The 15,953-nt window shown below is 46.6% G+C and overlaps 1 protein-coding gene across 1 annotated transcript in view; it reads right to left on the reverse strand.

Moving 5' to 3' along the window:
* LOC144512459 (echinoderm microtubule-associated protein-like 6) overlaps positions 1-15,953 on the reverse strand; it is a gene marked incomplete at its 3' end in the record, with an annotated part of 122,210 nt that overhangs the window by 64,934 nt on the left and 41,323 nt on the right. The window contains exons 7-10 of the mRNA XM_078243228.1: positions 10,912-10,985; positions 10,270-10,397; positions 6,043-6,180; positions 465-606 (exon numbers count right to left, since the gene is read on the reverse strand). Coding sequence (XP_078099354.1) covers positions 465-606; positions 6,043-6,180; positions 10,270-10,397; positions 10,912-10,985 — 482 coding nt within the window. The remainder of the gene's footprint in view (positions 1-464; positions 607-6,042; positions 6,181-10,269; positions 10,398-10,911; positions 10,986-15,953) is intronic.

Here is a 15,953-nt window from a genome sequence, read left to right on the forward strand (position 1 = left end):
TTCTCCAGTGTGGCCCTCAGTGAAGCTGAGTTTGACATCCCTGGTCTAGTGTAATATAGCTTAAATACAATATGAAATGTATTGATAGGAGGATAACCCCTTGAGATGAAGCATCTCGTTTTCGAGGGGGTCCTCGAGACATAAGACAAAGACAATACAGCACATGTACATTCACACTCGCTAAAGCTCCCTCATCCAGCCTCGCCCACCACACCCGCCCCACCGACTCCTTATTGGAAACAAATCAGTGTATAAAACATATTGCAGTATTAAGAGGCATGACAACATTTAGCCCATACATACACATATACATATACAATTATGAGAGGGAGTTTCTGGGTAAATGAATCCAAGAGATCTATCTATCTATCTATCTATCTATCTATTTTTTGGGACCTTAGTGACTGTTTCCTAACTTGTTTAGGTTTAAATGTCTGCGTGAGTGTTGAACCTGCAGACGTTACCTTCTTGTATCTCTGGGCGACAGCGTAGATGTCCACGAGTCCGTCGTTGGAGCCGACAGCGAGGTACGCTCCGTCTGGAGAGAACTTCATCTCGTGGATCACCTCCTTCCTGTCTTTGATGTGAACGACCTCCGTCATGTCTCTGACGCAGACAGAGAACCAAACATCCCGTTAGTGCAACGCTGCAATGTGTGTGTGTGTGTGTGTGTGTGTGTGTGTGTGTGTGTATCTTGCTACACATATTAGATTGTACTACGTATTCAGATCATTTTATTTTATTTTATTCAAATGATATTGATAGTTTTTTTGAGAAGAGAGGGCCAGGGCAAACCATGTCATTGCATTCTCTCTGTACTTTTAAATGCACACGACAACACACTTAAACCTGAACTTATTATGGTCTGTTTCTGCCTGTTTAGGTTAGGAATAATTGCTGTAGAGTTTCCTAAATGACTTGTTAAAGGAGCGCTCTAGATTTAGGGGGACTCGCCCGGAGCGAGACGCTTCTGCTTGAGGCTGCTGCATGTCATGGTGAGTGCTGATTGGCTGATACTCGTCTAACATCTACCAACCAGATAGTGTTGTGGGCGGGACATGAAGTGAGACTCAGTGGTGAGTGAAACGGGAGCAGAGGGAGAGACTCAGAGCTGTAGCTGAGACAAAGTACAACACCTTTTACTTCATTAACTTTATAATAAAACACACATACAGATCATCTGCAAACTGCCAAATATGGGACAGAGCCTTTCCAGCTGCTGCTCCACGACGGGGGAAGCTGCTGCCTTCACATATCAGATGTGCTCCCTCCATTTCTGTTTTTATATCTGGGATAGAGACCCATTATAACTCTCTAACCTCTCTATCTGGTCTCATCATGTCATCATTCTGGGTTTGGGAACTGCTGCTTGTTGTTGGCGTTGGGATCTTCTTTTTGTTTTGATATTTACATGTTAATGTTCTTTTATTCAGCACTTTGGTCAGATTAATGTGTTTAAATGAGCTCTAGAAATCACCTTTACTTACTGAAAGTTAACATAAGAAACATTTTACAGACCCAGAGATATGTTGCTTATAATAATTAATCAGAAATCACAATCAGAACAGTAAAAACTGGTTCCCAAGTTATATTGTTTAATAATAATGTTTACTATACAGACGATAGATTATAGATATAGACCAAGAATAGTATAAATAATTATTATAAATAAGTATAATAACACGTTTATAACACTGACAACACTGCAAGATACAACGATTATAAATGCATTAAAGACAATTAATATTCCTTCATATATAATATACAACATCACATCATCTTTAGATTAAAAATACAACATCTGGAATACACACACACACACACACACACACACACACACACACACACACACACACACACACACACACACACACACACACAGACACACACACACACACACAAACAGAGACACAGACACACACACACACACACACACACACACACACACACACACACACACACACACACACACACACACACACACAGAGACACAGACACACACACACACACACACACAACATACACACACAACACACACAGAGACACACACACACACACACACACACACACACAACACACACACACACACACACACACACACACACACACACACACACAGAGACACAGACACATACACAGAGACACACACACACACACACACACACACACACACACACACACACACACACACACACACACACACACACACACACACACACACACACAAAGGTAAAATGATTTATAATAAAACTAAAAGAAAAGATCAACTAACTCAATATATATACAATATAATATATATATATATATGTATATATGTATATATATATATATGTATATATACATATATATATGTATATATACAACATACTAATACAGACAATAAGGGAACATCTGCACCCTGTCAGGATCAAAGGTTCACTTCTAATATTCAAAACTTATTTGATATTATTATAATAATGAACATTGGGTATTTATAACTTTAGGTATTTATGTCTTCTTTCCCATCATTTCTGTTTGTTGTTTCTGTAAACTCTCTGTCTTTGGTGTTCTAGTTTAAATGTTCTCTGTGTCCCATCCCTTGTTTTAAAGCCAGTGTATACCAGGCTGTATTAAAGCCAATGATGAAATGATCATATATGCATATTAAGTGTGTGTGTGAGCTGAAAGCTGCTCTCCTCTCCGTGTCCTCAGGTTCACAGCGACTACAGCAGCACAGAGCATCAGCAGCAGGACACTGAGCATCGCACTTTGAAGAAGGTGGAGTAAATCCCAAAAGGCTCCATGTATTCTAACAGAGATCTGCTTCTTGACACACTGAAAATCATCATCTGGGTCATGAACTACACACCAGTACTCCCCTGCGTCTCCCACTGAGATATTAGAGATAACCAGGCTACCATTATGATAGTACCAGCTCACTCTGCTCATGCTCTGATTAGACGTTACATTAAAGACTCTTCCCTCTGTTCGGTGTGACTTGATAAACCAACCATGCCACTTCCCCTCTCCCCGATCTCTGCATCTGAGAGTGACTTCTTCTCCCTCTGAGAAGAGCTCTACAGCAGGGGGGCCAAACTTGGGGCACACCACCAGACAATACTCTTGCTCTCTGATAGAGGTTACACAGTCGTACCAACCTGAGTGGTTTAACATTAGAGATGAAAACATCAGCGAGTAGTTTTGGTCTACTGAAAGAACAGTCTGGTTTCGTAGTTCTAGGTCAGTGTTGAAGAGTGTTTTGGTATTATCCTTCCAACGTGGGGGCTGTTCATCAGTGGAGTCGGTGATAGTGCACAGCAACACAGCGGTCTCTCCCACTGAGCCGTAGATTACCTCATACGGTACCAAATGTACAGTGAGACTGCTAACACAGTGCTGTTGGTTCATCACCAGACAGGTGTACCATGCTAAGTCTGTTGCTGTGACGTTGGAAACACGAAGAGCTGATGTGTTTGTCACCACTTGGTAGCTTCCTCTAACATTGTCCATCACTGATGTCGTATTGTCCCCAAAAACTCTGCTCCATGTTTTTTGCTCAAATCTAGAGTCCCGTTTGAGCCACTGGATATCCAGATCATCAGCTGCTCTCCAACATGACACATCCACTGGTTCTCCAACTCTCGCTGTCATACCGCTCCAAACTACTGAAGTACAAACAGTAATAGTGATGTTGTTGTCATGTGTCACGTTGCCCTCAGTCCAACACTCCTCTCGGTACGGGCCGGAGTCTGAATGGGTCAGGCGGAGGATGGTGTAAGAAGAAGGATTCACCCTGCTGAAGAGTCGTTGTTCCAAGTGTTCAGGTAGTGAGGGGTTGTTGGACCAGAGGTCAGAGGTGTTGGACCAGAGGTCAGAGGTGTTGGACCAGAGATCAGAGGTGTTGGACCAGAGGTCAGAGGTGTTGGACCAGAGATCAGAGGTGTTCCACAGGACAAGCTTCTCCTCACCAACAGATCTGGAGATCAGGCAGGAGTCGGTGTTCTCGGGGAGCTTGAAGGTGTAATTGGTCCTTTCCTCCTGGACGATGATCCGTTCTTCTGCATGGATGTTGTTGATGAGAGCAAACAGCAGGAAGGAGAGCTCTGTGACTGCAGCCATTCTGCTCCGAGGTCAATAAACACTGACGCCACTCAGCTCATATACGCTCCACACCAACCCTCATCAGCAGCTTTTTTTTTAAACAACATGACTGCTTTATCTCATCATCAGAGGAAACGTTGCAGAATTAGCTCTCTATCCAATAATAAATGTGTCTGTGTGTGTCTGTGTGTGCGTGTGTGTGTGTGTGTGTGTGTGTGTGTGTGTGTGTGTGTGTGTGTGTGTGTGTCTGCGTGTCTATTTGTATGTGTGTGTGTGTGTCTTGGCACCTGCCCTCACTGCCAAATATATATATATATATATAGTATATCCAAGTACCTAATTAAAAAACAAAAAATCCCTGTCCTTACTAGAGTCAATCTAGTGTTTAGTAACTCCTAAATAATGTTGATTCCTCACTGACGTCCAGTGATCAGCGGTTAATGAGCCAGCATTTGCAGCACCTTGCAGCAGTTCCAGTGTGGCTGCTTCCTCCGTGTCCTACAGGCTGTGTGTGGGGGGGCTGCTGTCCCCCTCGACGGCAACGTATAAGACGGGTCAGAACATGCCAACCGTAGTACGTCTTTAAGACCCGAGTCTTCTACGATGCTGACAGGTCTGCAGTTAGTTGCCACCCATTTCGCAAGAGCTGTAGTCATTTTCTGGGATTTGGTTTCATCAACAGGGTGGCGAGTAGCACTCTCCAAAACACTGCTTTGCCTGAGCCCGCTAGCATCATCCTGAGTCATGTTAACTGTACTACGCTTAGCTCGTAGCTGGTAGCTCCAGCTTGACATGCTTCGGTGATATTTTAATTTGGCTTTACACAACGTGCATGTGGCTTTGTCTAATGAGCTGTCCAGGAGTTTTAAATATATATATATATATATATTTAATATTTTATTTTTTATATATATCTAATATTTTTCCAGATTAGAGCACAGCCTCTCTGTAGACGTCCCTGCGTAGGCTCATACCTCCATGCAGGATGCGGCCGTCAGATCGCCATGCCAACCCTCATCAGCAGCTTCTTTTATTCTTTTTTTAACAACATGACTTCTTTATCTCATCATCAGAGGAAACGTTGCAGCATTAGCTCTCTATCCAATAATAAATGTCCTTTACACGAGTCTAAAACCACAGAGGCTGACGGGTCTTCATACACACATTATTTAGAGATAAGAGAGGGGGTGGGGGTCTCTGTGTGTGTGTGTGTGTGTGTGTGTGTGTGTGTGTGTGTGTGTGTGTGTGTGTGTGTGTGTGTGTGTGTGTGTGTGTGTTTGTCTGTAACACAGACAATCAGCACTGGTGCACACCAGGGATGTGTCCTCTCCCCACTGCTCTTCTCCCTCTACACAAATGACTGTACCGCTAAGGACCCAGCTGTCAAACTCTTGCAGAAAATGTGCAGACGACACCACTGTCATTGGGCTCATCCAGGATGGTGACGAGTCTGCATATCAGCAAGAGGTTGATCATTTGGTGCTCTGGTGCAGTCAACACAACCTAGAGCTACACACTGTAAGGACTGTGGAGATGGTGGTGCATTTTAGGAAGCACCCCACACTGCTGCCCATGTGTACTTGTCTTGATATTATGTCTTATATGTATATTTGTATATTATGTTGATATGTGCCTATATGTATATTGTTGTCTCTATTGTACAGTATGTGTCTATTTTACTATTTGTCTATATTTACTACTACATGTCTATGTGTTGAATGTATAGAGAGTTAACACCTACCAAAGTCATGAGTACTCTGTTGCATTTTCTTCAGATTAGAGCAACAGCCTCTCTAGTATCAGTTCTCTCTATCCAATAATAAATGTCCTTTACACGAGTCTAAAACCACAGAGGCCGACGTGTCTTCATACACACATTATTTAGAGATAAGAGGGTGTGTGTGTGTGTGTGTGTGTGTGTGTGTGTGTGTGTGTGTGTGTGTGTGTGTGTGTGTCTGCTACCTGACTCTCAGCACAGTGAAGGAGCCGTCCTTCATGCCCAGAGCCAGCTGGTATCCGTCTACGCTGAACGCCACGCTGCGCACCGCCTCCTCCATATTGCAGCGAGCGATGAGGGCGTGATCCACCAGACTCCACAACCTGACACACAAACACATACAACTATGTTTCCTCTCAGCTTTTTTCAGCTTTATATAAAATAACTGTTGCAGCTCCAACAAGATACAAATGTAGTTTTAGGAACGCGTTCCCAAAGCAGGTAGTTTACATTTAAATAGTCACAATGTGCCACGCTAGAAAGGGAAGCTTGACTGATGTGGAAAATGAATAAAAAAACAAAGAAAATGAGGAAACCAAACAAACATGTCAGCATCTTCCTCCAACTGTACTGCTGTTATTCATCAGCTGACTCTGTGTGTTCATATCTAACCCTCCTGTTGTCCTCTGGGTCATATTTGGATCTTTCTAAACAGTATTCTGACTCAACTTTGACATACACGAGTCTGTGATTAACCATCAACATATATTCCTCTAATATTAGTCAAAATAATTCATAATTTCTGCTTTTTTGACTCAAAAGTTAGGTATAGGTTTAGGGCCAAAATACATTTCTGATCTGCTACTACACTATGACCCACCCAGACCTCTCAGGTCGTCTGGGACAGGTCTACTACACTATGACCCACCCAGACCTCTCAGGTCGTCTGGGACAGGTCTGCTACACTATGAACCCACCCAGACCTCTCAGGTCATCTGGGACAGGTCTGCTACACTATGACCCACCCAGACCTCTCAGGTCGTCTGGGACAGGTCTGCTACACTATGAACCCCCCAGACCTCTCAGGTGGTCTGGGACAGGTCTACTACACTATGAACCACCCAGACCTCTCAGGTGGTCTGGGACAGGTCTGCTACACTATGAACCCCCCCCAGACCTCTCAGGTGGTCTGGGACAGGTCTGCTACACTATGACCCACCCAGACCTCTCAGGTGGTCTGGGACAGGTCTGCTACACTATGACCCACCCAGACCTCTCAGGTGGTCTGGGACAGGTCTGCTACACTATGACCACCCAGACCTCTCAGGTCATCTGGGACAGGTCTGCTACACTATGAACCACCCAGACCTCTCAGGTGGTCTGGGACAGGTCTGCTACACTATGACCCACCCAGACCTCTCAGGTGGTCTGGGACAGGTCTGCTACACTATGACCCACCCAGACCTCTCAGGTGGTCTGGGACAGGTCTGCTACACTATGACCCACCCAGACCTCTCAGGTGGTCTGGGACAGGTCTGCTACACTATGACCCACCCAGACCTCTCAGGTGGTCTGGGACAGGTCTGCTACACTATGACCCACCCAGACCTCTCAGGTGGTCTGGGACAGGTCTGCTACACTATGACCCACCCAGACCTCTCAGGTGGTCTGGGACAGGTCTGCTACACTATGACCCACCCAGACCTCTCAGGTGGTCTGGGACAGGTCCCTGCTACACTATGAACCCCCCAGACCTCTCAGGTGGTCTGGGACAGGTCTGCTACACTATGACCCACCCCAGACCTCTCAGGTGGTCTGGGACAGGTCTGCTACACTATGACCCACCCAGACCTCTCAGGTGGTCTGGGACAGGTCTGCTACACTATGACCCACCCAGACCTCTCAGGTGGTCTGGGACAGGTCTGCTACACTATGACCCACCCAGACCTCTCAGGTGGTCTGGGACAGGTCTGCTACACTATGAACCCACCCAGACCTCTCAGGTGGTCTGGGACAGGTCTGCTACACTATGACCCACCCAGACCTCTCAGGTGGTCTGGGACAGGTCTGCTACAATCTGAACCCCCCAGACCTCTCAGGTCATCTGGGACAGGTCTGCTACAGTATGAACCACCCAGACCTCTCAGGTCGTCTGGGACAGGTCTGCTACACTATGACCCACCCAGACCTCTCAGGTGGTCTGGGACAGGTCTGCTACACTATGACCCCCCCAGACCTCTCAGGTGGTCTGGGACAGGTCTGCTACACTATGACCCACCCAGACCTCTCAGGTGGTCTGGGACAGGTCTGCTACACTATGACCCACCCAGACCTCTCAGGTGGTCTGGGACAGGTCTGCTACACTATGACCCACCCAGACCTCTCAGGTGGTCTGGGACAGGTCTGCTACACTATGACCCACCCAGACCTCTCAGGTGGTCTGGGACAGGTCTGCTACACTATGACCCACCCAGACCTCTCAGGTGGTCTGGGACAGGTCTGCTACACTATGACCCACCCAGACCTCTCAGGTGGTCTGGGACAGGTCTGCTACACTATGACCCACCCAGACCTCTCAGGTGGTCTGGGACAGGTCTGCTACACTATGACCCACCCAGACCTCTCAGGTGGTCTGGGACAGGTCTGCTACACTATGACCCACCCAGACCTCTCAGGTGGTCTGGGACAGGTCTGCTACACTATGACCCACCCAGACCTCTCAGGTGGTCTGGGACAGGTCTGCTACACTATGACCCACCCAGACCTCTCAGGTGGTCTGGGACAGGTCTGCTACACTATGAACCCACCCCAGACCTCTCAGGTGGTCTGGGACAGGTCTGCTACACTATGACCCACCCAGACCTCTCAGGTGGTCTGGGACAGGTCTGCTACACTATGACCCACCCAGACCTCTCAGGTGGTCTGGGACAGGTCTGCTACACTATGACCCACCCAGACCTCTCAGGTGGTCTGGGACAGGTCTGCTACACTATGACCCACCCAGACCTCTCAGGTGGTCTGGGACAGGTCTGCTACACTATGAACCCACCCAGACCTCTCAGGTGGTCTGGGACAGGTCTGCTACACTATGACCCACCCAGACCTCTCAGGTGGTCTGGGACAGGTCTGCTACACTATGACCCACCCAGACCTCTCAGGTGGTCTGGGACAGGTCTGCTACACTATGACCCACCCAGACCTCTCAGGTGGTCTGGGACAGGTCTGCTACACTATGACCCACCCAGACCTCTCAGGTGGTCTGGGACAGGTCTGCTACACTATGAACCCACCCCAGACCTCTCAGGTGGTCTGGGACAGGTCTGCTACACTATGACCCACCCAGACCTCTCAGGTGGTCTGGGACAGGTCTGCTACACTATGAACCACCTAGACCTCTCAGGTCATCTGGGACAGGTCTGCTACACTATGACCCCCCCAGACCTCTCAGGTGGTCTGGGACAGGTCTGCTACACTATGACCCACCCAGACCTCTCAGGTCATCTGGAACAGGTCTGCTACACTATGAACCCCCCAGACCTCTCAGGTCGTCTGGGACAGGTCCGCTACACTATGACCCACCCAGACCTCTCAGGTCGTCTGGGACAGGTCTGCTACACTATGAACCCCCCAGACCTCTCAGGTGGTCTGGGACAGGTCTGCTACACTATGACCCACCCAGACCTCACAGGTCGTCTGGGACAGGTCTGCTACACTATGACCCACCCAGACCTCTCAGGTCGTCTGGGACAGGTCTGCTACACTATGAACCACCCAGACCTCTCAGGTCATCTGGGACAGGTCTGCTACACTATGAACCCCCCAGACCTCTCAGGTGGTCTGGGACAGGTCTGCTTGTTGTCCCCAGAGTCAGAACTAAACAGGGGGAAGCAGCGTTTAGTTTTTATGCTCCACATATCTGGAACAAACTACCAGAAAACTGCAGGTCTGCTGCAACTCTCAGTTCTTTCAAATCAAGGCTGAAGACCTTTCTTTTTTATGTTGCCTTTCTTTAAATAATTGTTAATGTCTTATACTGCACTGTCAATGTTATTCTTGTCTTTTATCTAGTGGTATTTTTTATTTTTTTGCCTATGATTTAAAAATCCAACGAGGTCTATTGACCATGAATTCCTAAAAATAAGTGTAACAGTAGTGGTAATAAGTTGGTGTCCGTGGCGTGTATACAGTACTGGTGGTAGTGGACAAAAGAGTCAACAGTCAAAAAAGAAAAAACCCGACAAAAACATTGAAAAAAGTGTCCAAAAAAAGGACAAAAAAGTGGTAAAGTTAACAAAAGTGTTAATTTCCTATTTTGACCCGAGAGGACAACAAGTGCGTGGTCGGCGGGGGAAGACAACGCGAGGGTCAAAGGGTCTCTGAGGAATCTCCTTCAACCCTGAGCAGATGCTGCTAGAAACCAACTCAAACACTGAACCTGTAAACCAGTTTGTTGGTGTGTTTCCTGTACTGACCTGACGGAGCGGTCGTCGCTGCCGGTGACAGCCAGAGGTTTTTTGGGGTGAACGTCGAGCGCCCAGAGCTCGCCCTCGCTGTGGCCCTGCATGATCAGCAGCGGCTTGTCCCGATCCCTCACCATCACCTGCACACTCGCAGAAACACACACGCATCCTTACTTTCAAATGTTAACTATCAAGATCATGCTGTCGTCTGTCTAGTGGAGATGTTTTAAAGTGTGGTTGCTGGAGCTTCTCCAACATCTGTATCAGTTTTTATCTGGAGAATATGTTTTAGCGCTTTACCTTGCTGCCAGACAGCCCTTTACAACCACTGCCTTCACCTATAGGTTTTAACTGGTATAAACCAATTTAAACTGGTTATAAACAGTCATAAACTGGTTTAAACGGATATAATGTGGTATAAACTGGTTGAAACAGATGTAAACTGGTTTAAACTGGAAGAATATATCAGTATAAACTGAAATAAATGTGGCCCCGTCCACAGCAGCACTGTCTGTGTGTGTGTCTGTGTGTGTGTGTGTGTGTGTGTGTGTGTGTGCGTGCGTGCGTGCGTGCGTGCGTGCGTGTGTGTGTTCATGGAACAGCATGCGACTGCTGTTTTTGTTGTCGTTTCCTACCATTTGTCTCCTCTCTCACCTCAAAGATCTCGCTGTCTTGCGTTCCCGCCAGGATCCGGTCGGCCCGCCAGCAGACGCTGCGAATAGACAGACCTGGGGGGGGAGAGGAGGATCAGATCAGCTGTAAATAACCGTTGAAACATCTAGAGAAACAACACGAGGGGTACGAGAAAGAAAATGGAAAGAAAAGGAAAGATGGAGGAAAGGACTGTCTGAGGAAAGAAAGATTGACTTCATACGAACTGTTGAAGACGTGTTCATTAACTGGAGGTAATGAGAGCCGAGAGGTGAAATCAGACGCTCCTCCTTATCAATAATCATCGATCCCTCTCTGGTTTTCTGCCAGTTTCTGCTTTTTCCTTTAACTTCCAGCTAGATTTAATCTCCTCCTAACGGGAGCGTGCCTATGTTCCTACAGCCCAATGTTCCTACAGCCCAATGTTCCCACAGCCCAATGTTCCCACAGCCCAATGTTCCCACAGCCCTATGTTCCCACAGCCCTATGTTCCCACAGTCCTAGGCCTCACAGCCCTATGTTCCCTACAGCCCTATGTTCCCACAGCCCCTATGTTCCCTACAGTCCCTATGTTCCCACAGCCCCTATGTTCCTCACAGCCCTATGTTCCCACAGCCCCTATGTTCCCACAGCCCTATGTTCCCACAGCCCTATGTTCCTACAGTCCCTATGTTCCCACAGCCCTATGTTCCCACAGCCCTATCCCACAGCCCTATGCTCCTACAGCCCACATGTTCTCACAACCCCTATGTTCCTACAGTCCTATGTTCCCTACAGCCCTATGTTCCCACAGCCCTATGTTCCCACAGCCCTATGTTCCCACAGCCCTATGTTCCCACAACCCTATGTTGCCACAACCCTATGTTCCCACAGCCCTATGTTCCCACATTTCTAGGACCTTTTCAAAATTAGGTCTTGTGTTCCTACATTTCCCTTCAATTTAAGCCCCTATCCTCCCACAACATTTTTTTTTAGGGCTAGGGGTTAGGGTTAGGGGATAAAATCTGATACAAATTAATGAAAAAGGAAATGTGGGAACATAGGGCTGTAGGAAAATAGGGCTGTAGGAACATAGGGCTGTGGGAACATAGGGCTGTGGGAACATAGGGCTGTGGGAACATAGGGCTGTGAGAACATAGGGCTGTGGGAACATAGGGCTGTGGGAACATAGGGCTGTGGGAACATAGGGCTGTAGGGAACATTGGGCTGTAGGAACATTGGGCTGTGGGAACATAGGGCTGTGAGAACATAGGGCTGTAGGGAACATAGGGCTGTGAGAACATAGGGCTGTGGGAACATAGGGCTGTGAGAACATAGGGCTGTGAGAACATAGGGCTGTGGGAACATTGGGCTGTGGGAACATTGGGCTGTGGGAACATAGGGCTGTGGGAACATAGGGCTGTGGGAACATTGGGCTGTGGGAACATTGGGCTGTGGGAACATAGGGCTGTGGGAACATAGGGCTGTAGGAACATAGGGCTGTGGGAACATAGGGCTGTGGGAACATTGGGCTGTGGGAACATTGGGCTGTGGGAACATTGGGCTGTGGGAACATAGGGCTGTGGGAACATAGGGCTGTAGGAACATAGGGCTGTAGGAACATAGGCACGCTCCCGTTAGGAGGAGATTAAATCTAGCTGGAAGTTAAAGGAAAAAGCAGAAACTGGCAGAAAACCAGAGAGGGATCGATGATTATTGATAAGGAGGAGCTTCTGATTTCACCTCTCGGCTCTCATTACCTCCAGTTAATGAACACGTCTTCAACAGTTCGTATGAAGTCAATCTTTCTTTCCTCAGACAGTGCTAGTAAATATCCTCAGAGGGGGAAGAGAGGGACTGTAATGGAGCACACAGCTCGATGAATTTCACCATCTTCTTCAAAAACCGCGTCCGTTTCGCTGCCGCTTCCAGCGCTACTTGATGTCCAGACTCTGCTCTGATTTAATTGCAATAAACGGATCAAAAAGGATGCCGAAACAACAACATCATGATGCCGATTTGTCAAAAAATGTTGTCAGGTCTGTCCGCAAAACGACAAGCACACAACTTTGAAAAAGAAAGCTTGTTTTCTGAATGGAGTTTGGATCGATCAGAGCTCTGCTATGCGGGAGAATCTCAACGCTGACAGGCTTTCGTGACACAGCAGCACGCGGATTTTTGCGCAAAGCACTAGTTTCACTTTGGTTGTGAACCACCACATTCTCAATAACGGGTTGCGTATGATATCCTACGTCAAGTGACAGTTAAGGTTAGCGGTTTCACAGTTACATTCAGCCGAGAAAAGGGGACTGTGAGCCGAGCACAGAGCACCGGGAGGTTGCAGTCATTTCAGCGGCCGTTACAGTTACGTTTAGACATCAAAACAACTAGTTAAGATTAGGAAAAAGATGGTGGTTTGGGTTAAAACACTCCAGGGTGAAAGTCTTGTGTTTTCTCCTTAACTTCTTCCAGGACATGAACACCTGTTTCCTGGTGAAAGTCTTGTGTTTTCTCCTTAACTTCTTCCAGGACATGAACACCTGTTTCCTGGTGAAAGTCTTGTGTTTTCTCCTTAACTTCTTCAGGACATGAACACCTGTTTCCTGGTGAAAGTCTTGTGTTTTCTCCTTAACTTCTTCAGGACATGAACACCTGTTTCCTGGTGATAGTCTTGTGTTTTTCTCCTTAACTTCTTCAGGACATGAACACCTGTTTCCTGGTGAAAGTCTTGTGTTTTCTCCTTAACTTCTTCAGGACATGAACACCTGTTTCCTGGTGAAAGTCTTGTGTTTTCTCCTTAACTTCTTCAGGACATGAACACCTGTTTCCTGGTGAAAGTCTTGTGTTTTCTCCTTAACTTCTTCAGGACATGAACTCTGCTCCCCCCCTCTTTAAAGCTCTGTGTTTTAGGAGGCAAACCTCCCCCCCGACCTCCTCCCTACGAGGATCTTCACGCTCTTATACAGCAGCAGTCAGTGTGCTGCTGACAGTAATCAATACGTGGAATCCATACTAAGTACAGAGATTTATTTTTCAGAGATATACTGTATGTACTCATGAGAATAGCCTGGGTGAACACACCATTAGTCACACCATTAGACTCATTGCTTCCTCAGTGTTTCCTCTATGTTTATTTTGTAGTGGCGGCCCAACATGGCAAAATTTCTGCCGCCACGGTATCAGAAATAGGGCAGACACACAATGTAGTTGCAGTTGCCTTTTAAATGATGGTGGTGTTGTTGTTCGGAGACAGACCTGCCCCCACTGCTAAAAACAATCCTTAAGGAGACACTGTTATGTTTTGTCAAGACAGGAGGGAGTGATACACATTTGTCTTTCTTAGTACCTTCCAAGGGAGTAAGCCTCTCCTCACAACCCGTAGCTCCTATGGCGCCATTTTGATGCTAATAAGCCATCACCTCCCATTAGCATCCCATTGACTCCCATTCATCTTGATGTCACTTTGACAGAGAATACCTTTACATCTGAAGCGTTTAAAGACTCTATTTGTCCGTTGTTTATTTCTAAAGAAACACGACAACGTATAAAAGGCTCCATTACCTTGTAGCTCACGTTATGGCTCCGTAGCAGACGTTTTTATAACAATAGGCTAACGATTGGGTCATAACCACGAGACTTCCTGTCTCATAGTAGAGTTACCGTATAGTACAGGAGAAGCTCTCAGGCAGTTTGGACTTCCATCAGCTGTTTAAGTGTAATGACTAATGTTAACTATCATTTTAGTGATCAATAATGAGCCTGTGTCTATGTTATCTCCTTACATATACCTATGCTCTCCGTCTCTGCTAGATTGGGAATGATTGAGATTTCTCTTGGCACAGCTACCAGAAGACTTCCAACTTTCAGACAGGTTGCTCACGTCACATCTACGTCTTCAAGCTCAGTTGGAGGCTGCTCAGTAACGCTCAGCCATCACCGGGAAAGAGCTTCTAATGTCCTCCACTGGTCTCCATCCAGAGACACGGGAGCTGTTGGTCCAGTATATATACTGTCTATGGTACCTCTCTACCTCTCCGGTTCCCCAGCATCTAAAATGTAACAAGCAGAGCCGTTCAGCAGCGCAGCGCTCGCCAATTAGACCCGTCTGCTGTCGCTAACGGCGTGAATCAGCGAGTGAGGTTTTCAATTTGCAGTGGTGCATGTCATGTCAGAAGTGTTAATATCATCAGCCAGAAGGAAGGAAAAAACTTCCCCGTCCCCCCAGAGGAAAGAAATATGAGAAATGAATGATCTTGTCTTGCTTTCATTTCATTTTGACGTTTTCTCTTCCTCTGATTTATGCACTGTTGCATGATGTTTGTTTTTTGGGGGAAATATCTGTCAGCGGTGTGGAAGTGGAGCTACGAACTAAATGACAGATGATGCTTTTCTTGTCAGCCTTGAACACTGCGTGTCTTCACATGCAAATCTTTTTTGGGCCCTAAAGGCTTCAGGAGAAGAAATCAGATATCTGTCGTCCTAATTAACCTTTGATGCTTCGAAAAAAAAGGTTTTTTTGCGCTCCTCATCTTCAGGATCTAACAAACTAAATCTTACACACAGTTTTTTTTATTATGAGTCTAAAAAAACTGCAGAAATGTAAAAGTAAACTTTTAAAAATATGCATCATTTTTCTTTCTTTAAAGCGAAATGAAAGACGTGTTTTTACTTCCTGTGGTTAGGAAGAGAATAACGCGGAAAGGAACTGCAACACGCGGGACACAATCCCCGGTCTCCGGGGTGAAAGTCCTGTGTTGTTTTACCCATCCACGCCTTATCAATACTACTCGCTTCCGTAATCGTTCTGTTATCATGAAATATGCTTCCCATTGAAATACATTACTTAAAATGTGTGCACACCACACGGAAATAACGAGATTAACGTGTTCAGTACGGCATGTTGGGTACAGCTCCCTCTCCGTTGCTCGCTACATGACATTCAACAACAGATGCAGGAAGAGAGGCCGGAGATGTTGTGAGACATTGAAGCAATCACAAACATTTCAAGCATCAGCGATGCCGAAACGATTTTCTTCACAGAAATAGCCTGGTCCCAAATAGCTAGC

Source organism: Sander vitreus, chromosome 23, assembly GCF_031162955.1.
Source record: "Sander vitreus isolate 19-12246 chromosome 23, sanVit1, whole genome shotgun sequence".
In the NCBI taxonomy this organism is placed as follows: domain Eukaryota; kingdom Metazoa; phylum Chordata; class Actinopteri; order Perciformes; family Percidae; genus Sander; species Sander vitreus.